Source organism: Phodopus roborovskii, unplaced genomic scaffold (assembly GCF_943737965.1).
Source record: "Phodopus roborovskii unplaced genomic scaffold, PHOROB, whole genome shotgun sequence".
Classification (NCBI taxonomy): domain Eukaryota; kingdom Metazoa; phylum Chordata; class Mammalia; order Rodentia; family Cricetidae; genus Phodopus; species Phodopus roborovskii.
In genome coordinates, this window is record NW_026125506.1 from 332,960 (window position 1) to 349,976 (window position 17,017).

Genomic DNA, 17,017 nt, shown 5'->3' on the forward strand with positions numbered 1-17,017 from the left:
TGCTCCTCTTGCTCACCGCCCATAACGAGGCTTCTCCACACACAGTACCCAGAATGTTCTGGACGTACCCATGCCTAGAAAGTGTGGACTGCACCTGAGCCGACAGGACCAGTGTGATGGAGGCTGGAGGCTTATTTAGCCTATGACATGTTGCTAGGGCAGCCATGCATTTGTTGTCAGTAGGACTCTGAACTGTGTGCTACTGTGACTGACACACAGGAAATGTCACTGAACCCTTACTGGAGGAAGAGTAAAGAAATAAGTAATTCCTTTCTCAAATCTCTAGCTGGGTTCCAATAATGGAAAAGACTGCAGGATAATGGAGAGACCACAGGGAAGGCTGTCTGGGGGCTACCAGGGTTCCTTTAGGTGCTCCAGACACCAAGATGAAGGGTCTAGGCAGGACACTCCTTTCTAACATTGACAAGATACTAGGGGAATTTTGGGCCAAACTGCCCTGTGGAGGACCCTGGGTTGTGTGTGTATGGGGGACGGGGGCAGATGAAGGTCTTGGACCTGGCCTACTCTCCCTGAAGCCAGAGCCTGGTAGGTAGGTGCTGTAGCTTCTTTGAGCCTTGAGACCTCATCTGGAGAGCTAGGGTAATACTTGAAATTCAACACCACCTTACAAACTACCTAGGTCTCCAGGCCGCATCACACCAGCACTGGTCAGCTCAGCTCTACTATGGCTACTGCAACCCCCTCTGCTGCTGGTCCTAGACAATGTCTACACTTTCTGGGCATGGGCACTTCTACAAGTCTTGGTACTAGGTGTAAGGAGGCCGACTGGCATTTTTACATATGGAAATTGTTCTCATTTATTTTTCATAAAGGAAGTCTCTAAGCCCTGCTTTGCAAGAGACATATCATCATACCCTTGGCTTTGAGCAACCAAATTAAGAAAATCACTTTCTGACTAATTTTATGGCAGTAACAAACATTTGATGACATATTGGGAAGGTGGTGCCTAGCTTTTTAGATGAACGCTATTAAGGATGAGCAATAATTGGGGAATTTTCTGAAGATAAATCTTAGCAAAATTAACCTATTTTAAAATGCAGTTTGCAGGCTTGGGGTGTAATTTAGTGGAGGAATGCTTGCCTCGTATGTACAAGGCCCCTGCATTTGATTCCTAATACTACAAAATTAATTATTTGTTTTTTAAAAAAGTGCATCTGAAGGCAGGTGTTGTGGAACTATGTAAAGATAGGTTGCATTTATTTGCATTGCAGAAAAATTGATTAGCTATGTAAAGATGCATTGCTGTTTCACCTTGCCTGCATGAGTCACCTGATTGTCTAATAAAAAGCTGAATGGCCAATAGCTAGGCAGGAGGGATAGGCCCGACTAGTGGGTAGAAAGAAAAGGGGAGCTGGTCAGCCAGCAGGGGTCCAGCAAGCAAGACCCAGAAGAGGCAGGATGGACAGTACATAGATGTAAACGAGCCTCAGGACAGCACATAGATGGATAGAAATAGGTTTAGTTTTTAAAAAGTAGCTGGAAATAAGCCCAAGCTAAGGCTGAGCAGTCATAATTAATAATAGGTCTTTGTGTCATGATTTGGGGGCTGGCAGTCCAAGGAAGCCTGCTACAGCCTGGTATGGTGGAACATGCCTTTAATCTCAGCACTGGGGAGGCGGTGAATCTCTGTAAATTCAAGGCCAGTCTAGATAAGTGGTTCCCAGGACAGTGAGGACTACATAGAGAAACCTTGCCTCAAAAGCAAAACAGCCCTATGAAGCTAGGCTGAAAATACATACTGACGTCACTCAGCATGATGATGCTGTGGGGCAAGAAGAGGCTATGTCTTCTACAGATATTCAGGAATGCATAAACCACAGAATATAAAGATAGATACATAGGCCAAGGAAAGACAATACTCCACTATACACAAAAGCCAGAAGGCACATAGCCTCATTCTGTCTGTCTGGAGCTCAGTTCCCACCCGAACCCATGGACATGAATGAGGTCCCTCGTGGAGATAGCTTGCAGGTGTCAATACACTCTAGAGCAGGACATTCCACACAGGAGGACCCTAGGGATGTGTCACAGTTCAAGTCAGGTCTAATACACCTGCACATGCTAGAACCTGTCTGTGTAGGCCTAGGCTCTACGTGCAGACTCCCAGGCCCTCTTGGATTTTTGCTCAGATGAGAACCTTATAGCCTGCCATACTGTGGACCAGTTGGTTCCCTTCCTGCCACCATCTGTCACTCCTATGCAGCTGCCACAGGGGGCTAAACTACAAGCATCTGGCAAGTTAATTGTAGGCTTTCTAAGGAAACAATAGAAAAGCAAGGTTTGGGAGAATGCTTGGATGATGACTGTGGACTTTAGAAGCACAGGAGTGACCTAGTAGCTCAGAATAATGATGCCCCAGATACTCCAGGGGTCTCAGGTCTGTCTGCTTTATCTTAGGTAGGTCAGAGATCACCTGTTGTCTAATTTGCATTAGCTATATAACCTCTGCCTAACACTAACACACACACACACACACACACACACACACACACACACACATACACACACACAACACAGGGCCACAACATCAGGAACCTACCCATGAGATGTTTCAGACCCCTGGATATTTAGATGACAGAGATGGGGCTCGGATTTACCCCTCTGTCCAGGGGTATGGGTGACTCCAGTTGGCTTGAGTTTCCGCTGTTTCAGTCCCCATCGTTCCTAGTACTACCAACAGGATCTGCTGTGGCTATCGGAGCCCTCTTCAAAATAGGCTTTGGTCTGAGTTCTTAGCAGCTTACTCCCCAGTGCCCAACACAGCCCTGGGCAGAATGACATTCTCAGGAACATCAGGTCATGGTACAGGGGAAGCAGGTCCATCTTACCTGGGGCATCTACAACCACTCTCAAGGGCTGCTGTCCTCAATGCTCGGATGTTAACAAGGCTATAAAGAAGGGTGTAAGTCTCCCTATGAAAGGTCCCTGTAGGTGACTGTCTGCAGGAGCCACCTCTTCAAGATGTCCACAGACCCTAAGATCAAAGGTGCAAATACTGGACTTTTTTCAGTCACCCAGGCTGACAGTGGAGCAAGGTCTGATGAGCCCTGACCTTCTACATTCTCAGGCACAAAATGGGGTTAGGGGAGTAAGGAGTGCAGATGGACAGAGACTAGGCCCCTCCTCCAGCCAAGGCAGGTATCCCTACCCATGCTCTGGCCTCTGAAAGACCCACTGAGCCTGAGCTGCTGGCCCATCCCAATCCCTTCCTTGCTTTCTTCCCAGTGCCCAGGAATCCCAGGTAGATAGCAGGCTTGGGGGAGGTGCCCCACTGGGTAACTAATGGGTTAATTACATACCCCATAAAAAGCCACTGTGATTTAGAGAGTGAGCCAGGCAGGCTCTAATGCAGTAAATCAGAGCTGCAGGGATGAGGCAGGTGGAGTCCCAGCCCCAGCCCTCCAATGAGCCAAAACGGCAGTAAATCTGCAGAAATGGCTTTTATGAAGCTCTGGGTTTTATGATGTCATTAATGTTTCTCCTGATACTTAAGAGAAAATGAAGTAAGTCACGAGGAGGTGTCAGAGCGGCTAGGCCACTCCACAAACTCAGGTAGATGAGGGAATTGCCTGAACCTGAGTTCGTGCTCCTAGTGGGTTTCACAAGCGGGTATCAAGGACCCCCCAGTTGACTTGGGTATGCTTGTCCACCTGGGGAATTATGCAGCATGGGTTTATTGAATGCTAACCTGCCCCATTGGAGCTCGCCATGGACCAAGAGCCCATCATTTGAGCACACACTCATCCCCACAATCTCTCCACACAGGATTAGCTCTGGATTTGTGTCTAGTCTAAATCCAAGCTCCTTCAGCAGACAGATGAGGCTGGACACTGTTATCTTTTACAACAAAGAACCTTGGTCCCTAACCAGACCCCAGGGGCAGAAGCCTGTTCAACTTATTAACAGCAACTTGGCTCTCGACTTCTCAGCAACCCAAGGACCCACCTCAGGTTCCTGGCCAAAGTCCTGGAGACTCTGCCTTATGTGTGTCCCTGAACATCAAGCTCCCCATGCAGGGGCATGTCCACCCTGTGCCTGTCCAGCAGCTGTTGAGGTCAGAACCAGCCAGGATTCTGATGGGGAAGATTCCAGGGTGGTGGAGCCCTCTGGGCATAGGAGCTATGAGGCAGCTGTGGCTAAGGCAAGGACAAAAACAGCAGGGGAGGAGGGACTGGAGACTTACTGAGTAGCCTCTCCCGGAAACCGCCTGTGCAGAGCTCTGTGGGAAAAAGTAGAAAGACAGTCAGTGACAGGCCAGGGGACAGGAGGGCCTCACTGGAAAGGGGAAAACAGGGCTGAACATAGTCTTCTCATGCACCAGAGAGCTTCTGGAGTCTTCTTTGAAGCAGTAGTCTCTCTTCTGGTTTAGACAGGCCATCAGTTATTGCAATAGCTCTGGGTTAGCCTAGGAGACAGGCCCTACCTAATGAGGGGAAGGGGAGGGCACAAAGATGCCCTTAGACTATCCACAGCTCCTTCAGGACTAGGATGCTGAAGCCACGCCCCAAAGGGCAGCAGAAAGACCCTTGCTGATCTCACCACTTCTGCCTGGGGTCCACAGATAGACTCCTCTGGAGGAGGATGACAGCATGGGCCCTACAGGCCAGGCGGCTTGAGGGTTAGCTAACAACCATGGCGGAGGCTGGCATGAGAACCCAGGAGTACTGGAAAGGTTCTTTCTATTTGGCTTAAGAACCACCAGAACAGAGCCAGCTGCATCTCAAGCTGGGCCATGTACCAGGTTCAACCACTTGTGTGTGCACGTGCAGCAGAAGCTGTGGCAGGAGGGGGTGCAAATAGAGGGCTAGGCTACTGCGAAGTACATAGTTGGGGCTGGGGCTGTGTGGCAGGGGAACATGATGACTTGCGACAATAAGATGGGGACAGAAAGTAGCGGGCACAAAGGAGAGTCAGCAGAGGGAAATGGGACCCAGTAGCCAAGCTGCAAGTCCTTCCTTCCTTCGGAGCATCCCGATACCCTTTCCTATACATACAACACTGACAGGGCTAGGCCTAGGGTCTCGGCTTGGAGGGTGGAGCTCACCCAATCCCACCCCTGGTCAGATCCCACCTGCCAGACACAGGCAGCTGAAGGGGTGGGGGTGGGGCATAATTGGTGAGTTCTCAGCTTCATGTCGAGTTGTGTTCAGAATGCTGCTTCATTCATCCTGGGCTGCAATTAGAGTGCTAACTAGGGCAGCCCTGCGGCCCCAGACAATTACCAGCCTATTTTCCCATCTTGCGGCAACAAGATCAGGAGCCTGGCAATTATGCCTCCCTCTGCGGCAGCAGGCTGCACCCCCAATCCCCTATTTAAATGATAATGAGACACGGCTCATTCATTTTAGTCCTTAAAAAAAAAAAAAAAAAAAAAAAAAAAAAAAGTACCACCCTGAGGCCACTTCAGGAGCTGGGCAGGGTTGATGTCAGTGGTCATCTCCTGAGCCACCAACTCAGGGAGTAGCCCCTCTGTTTCTACCCCAGTAGTGGGCCAGCCCTGTGACAGGCTCCAGATCCCTTCCATGGGGCTTTGTGGATGAGACCTAGTACCCAGGAGCCTCTCTCAGGGACACTGGCACATCCCCAATTCAGATCATTGCATGTGCACCCCTACACTGCACCTCCAGCCCCAGGCACCTCAGGACCCATGGCAAGGTATGCAGCTAGCTGTCCACTCTGCTTTGGGCAAGGTTAGCCCCTGTTTTAAAATGGCCTGACATCTATGAAATCAGACACATTAGTGGAGTCATTTACACCCAGGCATCACTGCAAGATGCTGGTGTAGCATCTGCTCTAGGACACAAGGATGTCCATCTTAGGGTTCCAGGGCCAGTTTTCAGGCTGCTACACTGTACTATGAGATACTTAATATTCCTGATGGGCTCCTGCCAGCTCCTAACTGCTGTCCTTCATTTAAACCCCTCCTACTGGTGAGGTCCTAATTTAACTCCTAATTGCTCATGAGCAGCCTCCATGTAAACTGCCAGGCATGGTCAAAGCCCGGGACACCTGCAGGAGATCACCAGGATATCAGTGAGGGGTACTTACATCACTCAGCTGGTCCCGGGAGCTGCTATGCTGAGAGCTGGAAGCTTCAAGGACACTGTCATCATCACTGTTCCGCTCACCCCCTCTGGCCATAGTGACTTTCATCTGAGGACAGGGAGAAAGAGTCTCAGGCAAACATGCACTGACCAGTAAGACTTCCTGGCCAGGGTCATACCCTCCCCCACAAAAGCAATTGGAACTAGGCGCATTCCAGGGCTGCAAGTGCCCTTAACTTGAAGGCTTGGGTCTTTTGGGAGAAACAGCAGAAAGAACAGAGATGTTTGGCCAGGAACCTGCCTAGTTGACTGCTTACAAACTTATCACCTGACATGACAGGAAAATGCCCTAAGGAGCCACACAACCACTGGCTCTGTCCTCGAATCTTCCAGTCACTGACTTTGAAGACACCCCAGGGACCCAGAGGCTACAAACCAGGCCTACTCTCCCTGCCCAGAGCCTGACCTCTTCCTGATGAGGCCATGCTGGGCTGGGCTGCCCTTCCCAGCCCACATCAAGACATTAAACCATGCACCCTCAGTGCCTCCTTCAATGGGCACAGCAACTCCTTAGGTATATGACCTTGACTGCTTCTTAGCTCCTGGATGTCTTGGCTTGCCATTTGCTGGTCAAAGCTGTAGGTACACAAAAACATCCCAGGGGCCAATTGATAATGGCTGTCCAAAGTGCTTTGCATGTTCTGAGACTGTTGGCTGTTTGGAACAGCCCTTAGGACAACCCACTTCACTTTCAGCTTAGAAAAAGAAAACAGGCCCAGGCAAGGTGACAGATATCACTGACCTTGGTTGGCATTAGACACCAGCAACAACAGGGACATCCAGCTACATAACTAGGTTCATAACATCCTGGACTATTTGCAGAGGCCATCTTCTGGTCCCAGCCATGAACACAACTGTCCAGGTATGATGACCTCACATTTCTGCCCGTATAAGTCTGTGGTCTGTTTAATGGGGCACATTCCCACATACTTTTTTTTTTTTTTTTAATTATTATTTTGGTTTTTTTGAGACAGAGTTTCTCCGTAGCTTTGTTCTGGAACTTAGTCTGTATACCAGGCTGGCCTAAAACTCACAGAGATCAGCCTGCCTCTGCCTCCCGAGTGCTGGGATTAAAGGCACGTGCCGCTACTGCCTGGTGTGACATTTCCACATCTTATAATAGATGAACTTGGTCTCTTTATAAACAAACTGGGTGCAGGGTTCATCTAGCATGGGATGTTGAGGGGCTATGTGAATCCATGTGAACATTTGTCCTCCCCTGGTCTCACATCCCAGAACCACTGGTATAGGTTTGGTTAAAGTCCTTAGAATCTAGCCCAAGTATGTGCCAGACCTGGAATTTGTTTAGGGCCTGGAACTGGCTTAAGCCTCTGAATCTGCCAACTTTCCCCTAGTCCTAGACTTCCAGAAATCCACACCCTTTCCTCCTTGGATATGACAGGGTACCAAGGCCAAGGCACTGACTGGATGTTAGTTCATGTCCAGGTGGCTAAACTGGGGTCCCTCACCCAGGCAAAGTAGGGTGCAGATGAACTGGGCTAGCCTGAGGAGATGAAGGTGAACATAGTTACTGACTTAACTGCCCGTGGAGACTTTTCGTTATTGAGAATCTACTAGTATCTCTGTCATTGGTTTGTCTGCTACGAGGGCATTCTGTCTTCTGACCTACAGTGGACAAAGACTGCCAACTCATGAGGGTATTTCATATGCATACATATGCGTACAGAGGGCATGCTTCCTGCTTGACACATACATACATACATACATACATACATACATACATACATACATACATAAGTTATCTTTTCTGAGCCAGACACTGGAGTGAGTGATGAACCCTGTGACTCCACTTGTCTTTGCATCCGTAGGGCTGGGATTAAAGGCCTGTGCTACCATTGCCTAGCATGTAGAAGGATGAGATAAGTATACCTGGACTTTTGTGTCTGCCTGGAGCCAGAAGGTGGCCTGCTTGCTCCAGGAGGGCAGATGAGAGTACTTGTACTTATTTATACCCACCTTTGAACTTTGTAGACCAACCACCAGCCCATCCATCCACTTATCCGTTTGTTCACTAGTCCACCCCCGTAACCAGCCACAATCACTCATCCATCAATCCGTCCAACTATTTAGCTAGCATTCCCTGGGTAAGTTCTTATACATTTGGCTCTTCTGAACAATGGACATGCAGACACATATCCCTTTTCTCATGGAGCCTTCAAAAATCACATGGCTCTCAGTAAATGTAAGAAAGGAAAACAAACAAACAAACAAACAAACCAGCCTGAAATACAGCAGCAGGCACTAAGGCAAACTGCAGAGCTGGTGGGAGGATCACCAGAAAAGGCTGCTCTGTGCCACAAGGCAGGCAGACCCACTCACGACCTATGCTGGGCAGCTCTTCATTTGTTCTGTGACACAACCACTTTGATGGACGGAGTTGAACTAATTTGTACATTCCAGTTTGGGAGGCTCCGGACATGGAATGGAGGTCAAAGCTGGCCCAGTCACTTAAAGTTTGCTCCTGCAACATGTCTGGGTGACTGCCCTGCAAGCTCCTGTGCAACCTCAGCAGCCCAGGAGGTCTCCAGGGAATGGCTGGAAGCCAAGCCCCAAGGAGGAACCTGTTACTGTACCTCTCATAGCTCCCTTATAGGGAGGGCCACAGGCTGATGCTGTCTGTCCTCGTGGGCTAGGGTGTGGAGCAGGATCTCTCAACGTTAAGTCTCTGCAACTGCACATTCATCCCAGGTGGGCGCAGCCACATTCCGTCTCTATCTCTTCCTTATGGCCTCTGTGGGTTTCTGAGGTCTTGTAGGCTGGCCATGTTGGGCCTCACATCTGGTCTTTCATCCAGCCTCATATAGGAACTTAACATATACATTATCTTGTGTGTGTGTGTGTATGTGTGTGTGACTATGCATGCTACAGTGCACATGTAGAAGTTAGAGGAAAACTTGTGGGGCTCACTTCTTTCCTTTTACCAGGTGGGTCCCAGGGATTTGAACACAGGTTGTCAGGCTTGGCAGCAAGTGCTTTTTACCCATGAGCCCTCTCTCTAGCCCCATGGGTTTGATGGTTTATCTTTTATCTTTTTTAGGTTTAGTTTTTATTTTGTGTATAGGTGTACCCTACATATATGTCTGTGTACCATGTGCATTAGTGCCCATGGAGACCAGAAGAGGTCATCAGATCTTCTGGAACTGGAATCACAGATGTTTGTGAACAACCATCTGGATGCTGGGAATTGAATCCGAGTCCTCTAGAAGAGCAGCCACTGTTCTTACCACCAAACACCTCTCTAGTCCCAGGTTTTAATTGTTCTCAACCATGTACTCACCAGACAGCAACATGAGCCCAGGGCATCTCTGGACAGCACCTAGGGCTCACAGGCCTAGGGTCACTGGCAGCTCCAAGAAGCAGGTTTAGAAGCTAAGCTGGCAGCTTTGGTGCTAGAACTTTCATGGGCCCTTTGTCTTGGTGGGAGTCAGCCTTTGGCTGTACAGGACTATCTATGGGGGGAATTGCAAGGAGAAAGTAGGCTCTCAGCCAAGGGGACAAGAGAGTTCCAGAAAGAAACATGGAGGGAGGTGGGCAATGGTTAGGGGTCCAGACATACAGAGCTCAAAAGATCTCAGCGAAAGGCCAATATTATCCTGCTGGGTTCGCAAGCCTACAGTGCTGATCAGTGTCTTCTCTGCACCAACCTTGCAGCCCAGCATGTCCAACGATCCATAATGTGGGTGGGATAGACTATGAGGCAGGCCCCACCACCCAGAAGCCTCTGTTAGCATGTGCTAATGAAACACTCCCTATTTCCTCATGAGTATGAGCCTGGGCAGGACACTGAACATAAAAAACCACAATTAGCTGACAGGATCTGGCTATTTCTGTGAACATGCCACCAACTGGGCAGAGAATCTGAGGCACAGTCAGTGGTGCATTGACTTCTGCAGGTAGCACATGTGATAAATGGAAGCTTGAGTGGCATACTCCTTGGCTGCCAGTGCCTGCCAAACTCTCTGGAACCCAAGCAGGGTAAACAGAGGGGTAGGATGGAAGGAACCCTGGACTCACTCCAATTAGCAGGACCAAAGCAAAGCCAGTGTTGTGTGGTAAGCCAGCTTTATGGGAGGGAGGCCCCCAGGAATGCGTGCCAATTTCCAGAGTAAATGCTCACACCAAGGTGTGCCTGAAGCTACCAACAGTTTAGCAGCTTGTGAATTTTCTGGACACTTAGCAACCAGCTTCTGCAAGCTGGTGATCCTCTCTAAACAGGGCAAGCAGACTATCAGGCTGGGAAAGAGCTCCGGTAGCCAAACATGGTGACTCTAAGCAATGAGGTGTCTCCTTCCCCCTACTCAGCGGCAGGCTGCACATGGAAGTGATTGTTTCCAGGGCTGGTGGCCAAGTGCACTGCTGTCCCAGGCAGGAAACATGTGCTTTTTTCTGATGCTCACATATACTAGGGTTTGGGGCACAGAGCTAGCCTGTCCAAGGGTTGGGCCCTGAGCCATGTACTGCTTAAGATGAAGTATCACCTCTCACTTGCAGTTAGAAAAGTCTACAAACACTCAGAGCCAGAAAGAAACAAACATGAACATACATGCCAGCATTTACATACCCCAGGTTGTTTACGAAACATATATGTACCACCCATTGTACACACCTCATCTTCTCCCCAAGATACCTTCATGTTCTGACGCACTTCAAAGAGGCACCAAGGCCCACTGGACCCCAGAATCCCATTATTCAGGCTGAGAATACACACAAGACAGAAGGAACAGCTACTCTGAGTAAGGGCAGGGCATGACTAGGATGGTTTACATGGAAGTCGATGACTCACACAGGGAGACATGCACACTGCCTCAAACCGTTTCATACTCAGACAAATGCTTAACTTGTGAGCCCCTACAGCCCACCTAACCTCTGTACTTGTAAGATGGAGGCAGGGTCGGGTATTTCACTTCCTGGACTGAGGAGGAATACGGCTGCTTTCAACTGTAATCCCTGGGAAATCCTTGCAAAGGGCAGCAGGTCCCTTGGGCATCCCAGACCCAGAATTGGTTAGAGGTGGAAGAGGGCTTAGGCTCCCCACACCCCAGTATGCAAAACCAATGGAAGACATTCCTGTAGCACTACCACCTTACACACAGTATGTCCTGTATACACAGAATGTCAAATTTACGCACCATGCGTACATTTGTATGGTACCTACTGTATGCCACAGGTACATCTTGAATACATGGCATTTCATGAGCATAGTATATCCTATGTACACAATGTAGTCTATAGGCAGAATATACCATATGTGCATGGTGTGTCCCTGAACACACAGTACATTTCCATATGTGTTCCTCCAGCAGCCACTCTATGCCTACTCTTCTTGGGGGATTGACTCCTCCTCCCACATCCTCAGGTCACTGACCCCTCAGGTCCTGCTGTAGGCAATGGTTCCCCAGATAGAACACATCTTGGGTCCAAAGCTTGGCTCTGGCCTAAATTACCCAAATAACTGACACCCTCCTATAGTAAGCTGTGCCAGGAGTTCACAGCCAGAGTAATCCCGATTCACTTCAGCAGATCAAGACCATGCTTGTGAGCTGTGACTTTCTCTAATGCCTTCTGCTCCCCAACCCATAGCCCCTATTAATTGTCAGGCATGAGCCCTGGTTTCCCATGTCTTCTGACACCCCAGAACAGGTCCCAATACAGAAAAAAAAAAAAAAAAACCTCAGCCAGCCAGCAGCACAGCAATGAAACTCACTTTTCTGTTTTGCTGTTGCTAGGCCTGATGGTACCTTACCCCCAACCACAACACTCACTGAGCACTGTGGACTTCCCCTACACAGGTGCCCAGCTGTGGCTTCAGACCTGGGTACTCCATACAGTCCTCTCTCTTCAGAACTGAGCTTCCATGTCACCTGACCAGGAGGGGACCCATCTCAGATCTACCTCACCAAGACACTCCATTTACTTCCCCGTCCCCAATACTTAACACCAAGAAGTTATTGTTTACTGCTGTCCCCTGTGGAGGGTGGGGAGATGGCTCAGGTTAAGGGTAAGGGCATCAAGCTGCTTTGCATCCTTCTAGGATTTGTAAGTTCTGTGGTGAGGCAGCACAACATGAGGGGGAAACGAGACAGACTAGCAGGGTTCCAGGGACCCACAATGCCCTTCAGGAGCATGCATGCCTCCAATGATCTGACTTCCTCTTAAGCCCCACTTTCTAGGGTTTCCACTGCGTCCCTGTAGTGGCAGAGGCTAGCACCTTTAGCACATGGGTCTTGAGGAATGCCCAGATCTACACCACAGCACAGTCCCATTTCATTTTCATAGGGATTTGCAGTGGAACTTCACCACCTCTCACCAGCCTGCACTCTGGGTCCTGCATGCTCCTCCTTGACACCAACCCAAAGGTGCTTCTCCATGTAGCTGTCACACTCAAGACGGTCTCTGCTTGCTTTACTGTACTGAAGTGGGTCTCAATCTTTCTCATGCTATGGCAACCATTATTTTGTTGCTACTTTATAATTGTAATTTTGCTACAGTTATAAATTGTAAATATCTGATATGCAGGATATCTGAGAACCCCCACGTGGGTTGCAGCCCATAGGTTGAGAACCAGTGCTCTACTGTGTCTTCCAGACAAAACTGAATTTCATACAGAAAGAAGTCTTGTTCCTTCCTGAACCCCAGGACACTTCAAATCCTTGTGGTTCACATTACTTTTACCAACAATGCTGCTCTGAGTCCAGACCCTTTCCATACTCATTTCTCAGGAAACTGCCTAGGAGGTCCTGTAGTGGGATTAGGAAACCTGGGGACTTTCCCATCTCTGCCAACTGTGAGGGACATACACTTGCCATTGTTGCTTTTAAGCCGAGGAGGGGCACACTCTGCCACTTGTGTACTGAGCCCAGCTAGAAGGGTTGACAGGCAGCTAGAGATCCCAGGTCAGGCCATACCATATGGCCTACCCAGGTGTGGGGTCACATATATATATAAATACCTCATCTCAACCAGATAAGCTGCTCCAAGGCCTTAATACCTTGGCCCTTCTATTCTGGCCTGGCCTCACTTCCTTAGCTAGGTAGGTTGTAAATTGTTCCCTCTGCCATATGCCTTTCTTCTAAGACTGCTAGGGTGCAGCCATTGGGGCTTTGGCTAGAAGAGGTCCCATGAGGCAGAAGTCAGCAAGCTGGGACTGGTGTCTGTATGAAACCTGGTAAGCAGGTTGGGAAGGCTGGTAACTTCCATTTCACAGGCTGTGTTGTTAACACGGAGGGCAGGATAAGATGTCATGAGCATCCACCTAGCCAGACACACCTTGGCAGTCATGCAAAGCAAAGTGAGGTGTTCATGTATGCACGCATGTGCGTGCACATACACACACACACACACACACACACACACACACACACACACACACACACACACACGAGACTTGGGGATGTGCTGTTGTTCAAGGTAGCCCGTGCTTGCTTTCCTCCCTCCTAGGTTGTCCCAATTCACGTTGGTAGAACCCAAGGGTCATTCTAGTTCCAGGTATTATGACAGGGGCTACCCAGGCTCCCAGGGAATTTACCTCAAATACTACCAACTACTCACAAGGTTCGCCTTCCTGTTATAAGACCCAGCAGGGGAGCCTCTCTGGCTTCTTTAGGCTTCCCTTTCCCTTCTTGGTTACAGTACCTTGCCCGTGGTAAGGAGGGCTAGGCTGAACCTGGTGCAGAGTATGAGAGGCCCTAGCAGTAGTAAGTAGATGCTGATGGCCACTCAAGTGATAGCACTATCCCCAGACCCCATTTCCAAAAGGTCTTCTCTGGATCCCAGACTCATGCCACCCCAACAGATATGAGCCCACTGCCCAATACAGTGGTCAGGACCCAAGTCTCCTTCCAGGGCAGCTAGCTCCAAGCAACCTCTCCCCGGGGCTCCCACCTCTAGCAGCCTGTCCTTTGGTCAGATTGGTCAGCAACACTAGAATCTGCCAAATCCAGAAGAACCTGGGTCTCCAGCTGTTCTTGTGAACTTGCCTTAGAATTTTCTATTCCATGCAGCCAACCCTCCTCAGAAACACTGGCATGGAATTTTCTAAGTATATCACAACAGCAGCTCCCTAGACAGGCCCCAGAATGTGGCCCATGTAACCCAATCACCAGGGTCCTGGTGACGCTTCCCTCCCCAGGAACAACTCACAAGAGTCTGTCCTCTCCTGCCACCTTGTGGCATCTGAGGATCAGGGCCTGTACACTTTTTGACTACCACCTCTCAACCTGCTGGTCCACTAGGTTTAAGTAGTCTTCCTTAGCGAGCAAGTGTGTATAAATGCCACATCCTAGAAACCTATGGCAGCCTCAACTTTCTGGGCTGACCTGCCCTCCACTGTAAGTTTTGTATCTCCCTTCCTACGCACAACTAAGAGGCAGCTTAAGGACAGCAGGCAAGAGACACCTAGAGTGGTCTGGTACAAAAGATACCCTCAGGTACAATCAACCAGCCTTTCAACCCTGGAACAGGCTAAGCAGGGCAGTAGAGGATAGTAACAGGACTTTACAATGCACTTTCTGGCTCCAAACAGACACAGGGACTGGTATGTGTGTGCAGTGCAGCATCAAGAACAGAATTCACCTAATCCTTCACACAAGCTAATAATCTGCAGAGGGTAGATGCAGGGCAGTGTAACACAGGCCCTAGGTCCCTTGGGCCTCCCCCATGCAGCCAACCCTCCTCAGAAGCACTGGCATGGATGGGCCTGGTTCAGAGTGTGAATCCTGCCCTCAAGAGCTCCACCCAACACCCACCCCAAACCTCTGCTGCTCATGCCTGGGTGTTACAGCACTCTGAGGGTCATGGTCAGGACAGCACCTCCCCACACCAAGAAAGAATGTGACTCCCAAGCCTCTTGTCTAGCACTTAGTGAATGAAAGACCAAATCTAGACAGACAAAACCACTCAATGGAATAAATCATGGGACACATTATCTATTTGAATTATATAAAACACTAATACTGTTATAAAAATGGCATGGCACTTTATTTTTAAAATCAGAAAAATAAGTCCCAAATTCTCAGTTCATAGGCTGTAGTGGAGCATCGGAAAGGGGGAAAGGGAGGTCTCTTCAGTGTGAACAGGACTAAAGAGAACAGGTACTAGGTATGTGACTGAGGCCCCTGGCCCACTCAGCCAAGAAAGCTCCAGGTGGCCAGCACAGAGGTTCCAAGCCCAGGGTCCTCTGGCCACCTCCCCTTCGGGGGCTCAATCTAGCCACTGGAACTCCAGGGATTAGCTGCCCTGAGATGGGACTGGGGGCAGGGGTGAACAACCCCTGATCACAGGTAGTGGGCCCAAAGGTGGCTCTGTAGTAATAGGCATCAAAATCAGGGCGAATACTGTTTAACAGGGATGAAGAGTCTCGATAGAGGCTTCTAGGTGCCCAGTCAGTGCCTCTAGGGTGGAGAAAGAGCCCCAAGAGGTGAGGAAGCAGCCACTGGGTCTCCGCCCCTTCACATCTCTTAGGCAGCTGGAGGATCTTCAAGCAGACACTAACATCATCCCACAGCCAAGAGAAGGTGTGACCTGAAACTCGGGCCAGCCAAATCCATACCATAGCCCTGAGTCAACGAAGCCATTCTGTGCACAGGGCAGGGAATACAGTGCGTGGGAATTGGGGGGCAGGAGAGTGAAGCCTAGGCTGGCACTCCATCACACATGCCAGGCATACGTGTACACACCAGTCACACTTGCACACAAGCACGAAACTCAGAGATGCAAAGACATTGTTGGCAATTAGTTAGAGGCACCAAAAGATGCTGAAGGATCCCAACAGTCTCCAAGTCCTTGGGGTGGCTGCGTAACCTCTCCTAGGAGTGAGTTAGTTATCCAACACAAAGCAGCACATGTGACGAGCACAGTAACAGCAAGAGGCCTGACAACCATGGAGGGGACAGTAGGATGGTGGCATGCCAGAGTTCATCTCTCCTTCTGATGCGATGAGCCTGGGCTTAATCTTGGCACAGCAGGGGCTCCTGCCTTGGCCTCAGGCCCCAGTCAGCCAAACAGTCTGGATTCAGCCTCTGGGCCATCTAGGAAAGCATTTTAGGCCTAAAGAGAAAGGTTCTCACTAGCGCAGCCCCATCACAGCATGACAGATTCACCCAGGGAGTTATCTACAAGCCTCAGGCTCCAGGACTCACAGATGGGGCTTGGCGGGCCACCCCTGGGGCAGAGTGTCGAGTCCACTGTGTCCTCAGGGGTCTGAAGGGATGGCCCAGGATCGAAGGCGGGGGCTGAGGGGCTGGTATTAGACCCAGCAGGGACTGCCGCCTCAGCTGACAAGGGGGCCTTAGAAGAGGCTGGGGGGCCAGGCCTGGCTGCCCCAGAAGTGAAGGGCGATCAGGTAGGGGAAGTAATGGCTGGGGTTTGCGAGGTTGGTCTGGGCCCAGGAGCGACCTCAGGGGCTTCTTTGGGCCCATGAGGGGCTGTTTGGGTAGGTGGGATTGCTCCGGGCTAAGACGTGGGCACTTCTGTTGTTGTGACTGTCTAAGGGTCATCAGGGCAGGCTTGGGAGGGCTACTTTGCTCTGGGCCTTCAACCAATTGCTGGGGCTGACTGGGGCCCACCGATGACTGTTGGGGGCAGCTAGACTGGCCCAGGAGGGGTCTATGGGGCTGGCTCTGCTGACGTGGGGCCAAGAGTGCCTGCTGGGGGCAGCAGCACTGGCCAGAAAGGCAGCTGGTGGGGTGACGACGTGGTTGCAAGGTGAGAGTCCGAGGGGGCTGGCACTGCTGACACTGGGCTAGCAGAGACTGTGGGGGCTGGCACTGCTGTCCTGAGGCAGCCCTACAGGGCTGGTCACAGAGACACAATGTGGTCCACGACTGCAAAGGTCGGCAACGGTGCCACACGGTCAGTAGAGACCGGCAGAGGTG

At 50.1% G+C, this 17,017-nt stretch overlaps 1 protein-coding gene across 1 annotated transcript in view; it reads right to left on the bottom strand.

Annotated features, from left to right (window-relative positions):
• Fbrsl1 (fibrosin like 1) overlaps positions 1 to 17,017 on the bottom strand; it is a 69,894-nt gene that overhangs the window by 37,720 nt on the left and 15,157 nt on the right. The window contains exons 3-4 of the mRNA XM_051176392.1: positions 6,070 to 6,174; positions 4,205 to 4,240 (exon numbers count right to left, since the gene is read on the bottom strand). Of these exons, the coding sequence (XP_051032349.1) occupies positions 4,205 to 4,240; positions 6,070 to 6,174 (141 nt within the window). The remainder of the gene's footprint in view (positions 1 to 4,204; positions 4,241 to 6,069; positions 6,175 to 17,017) is intronic.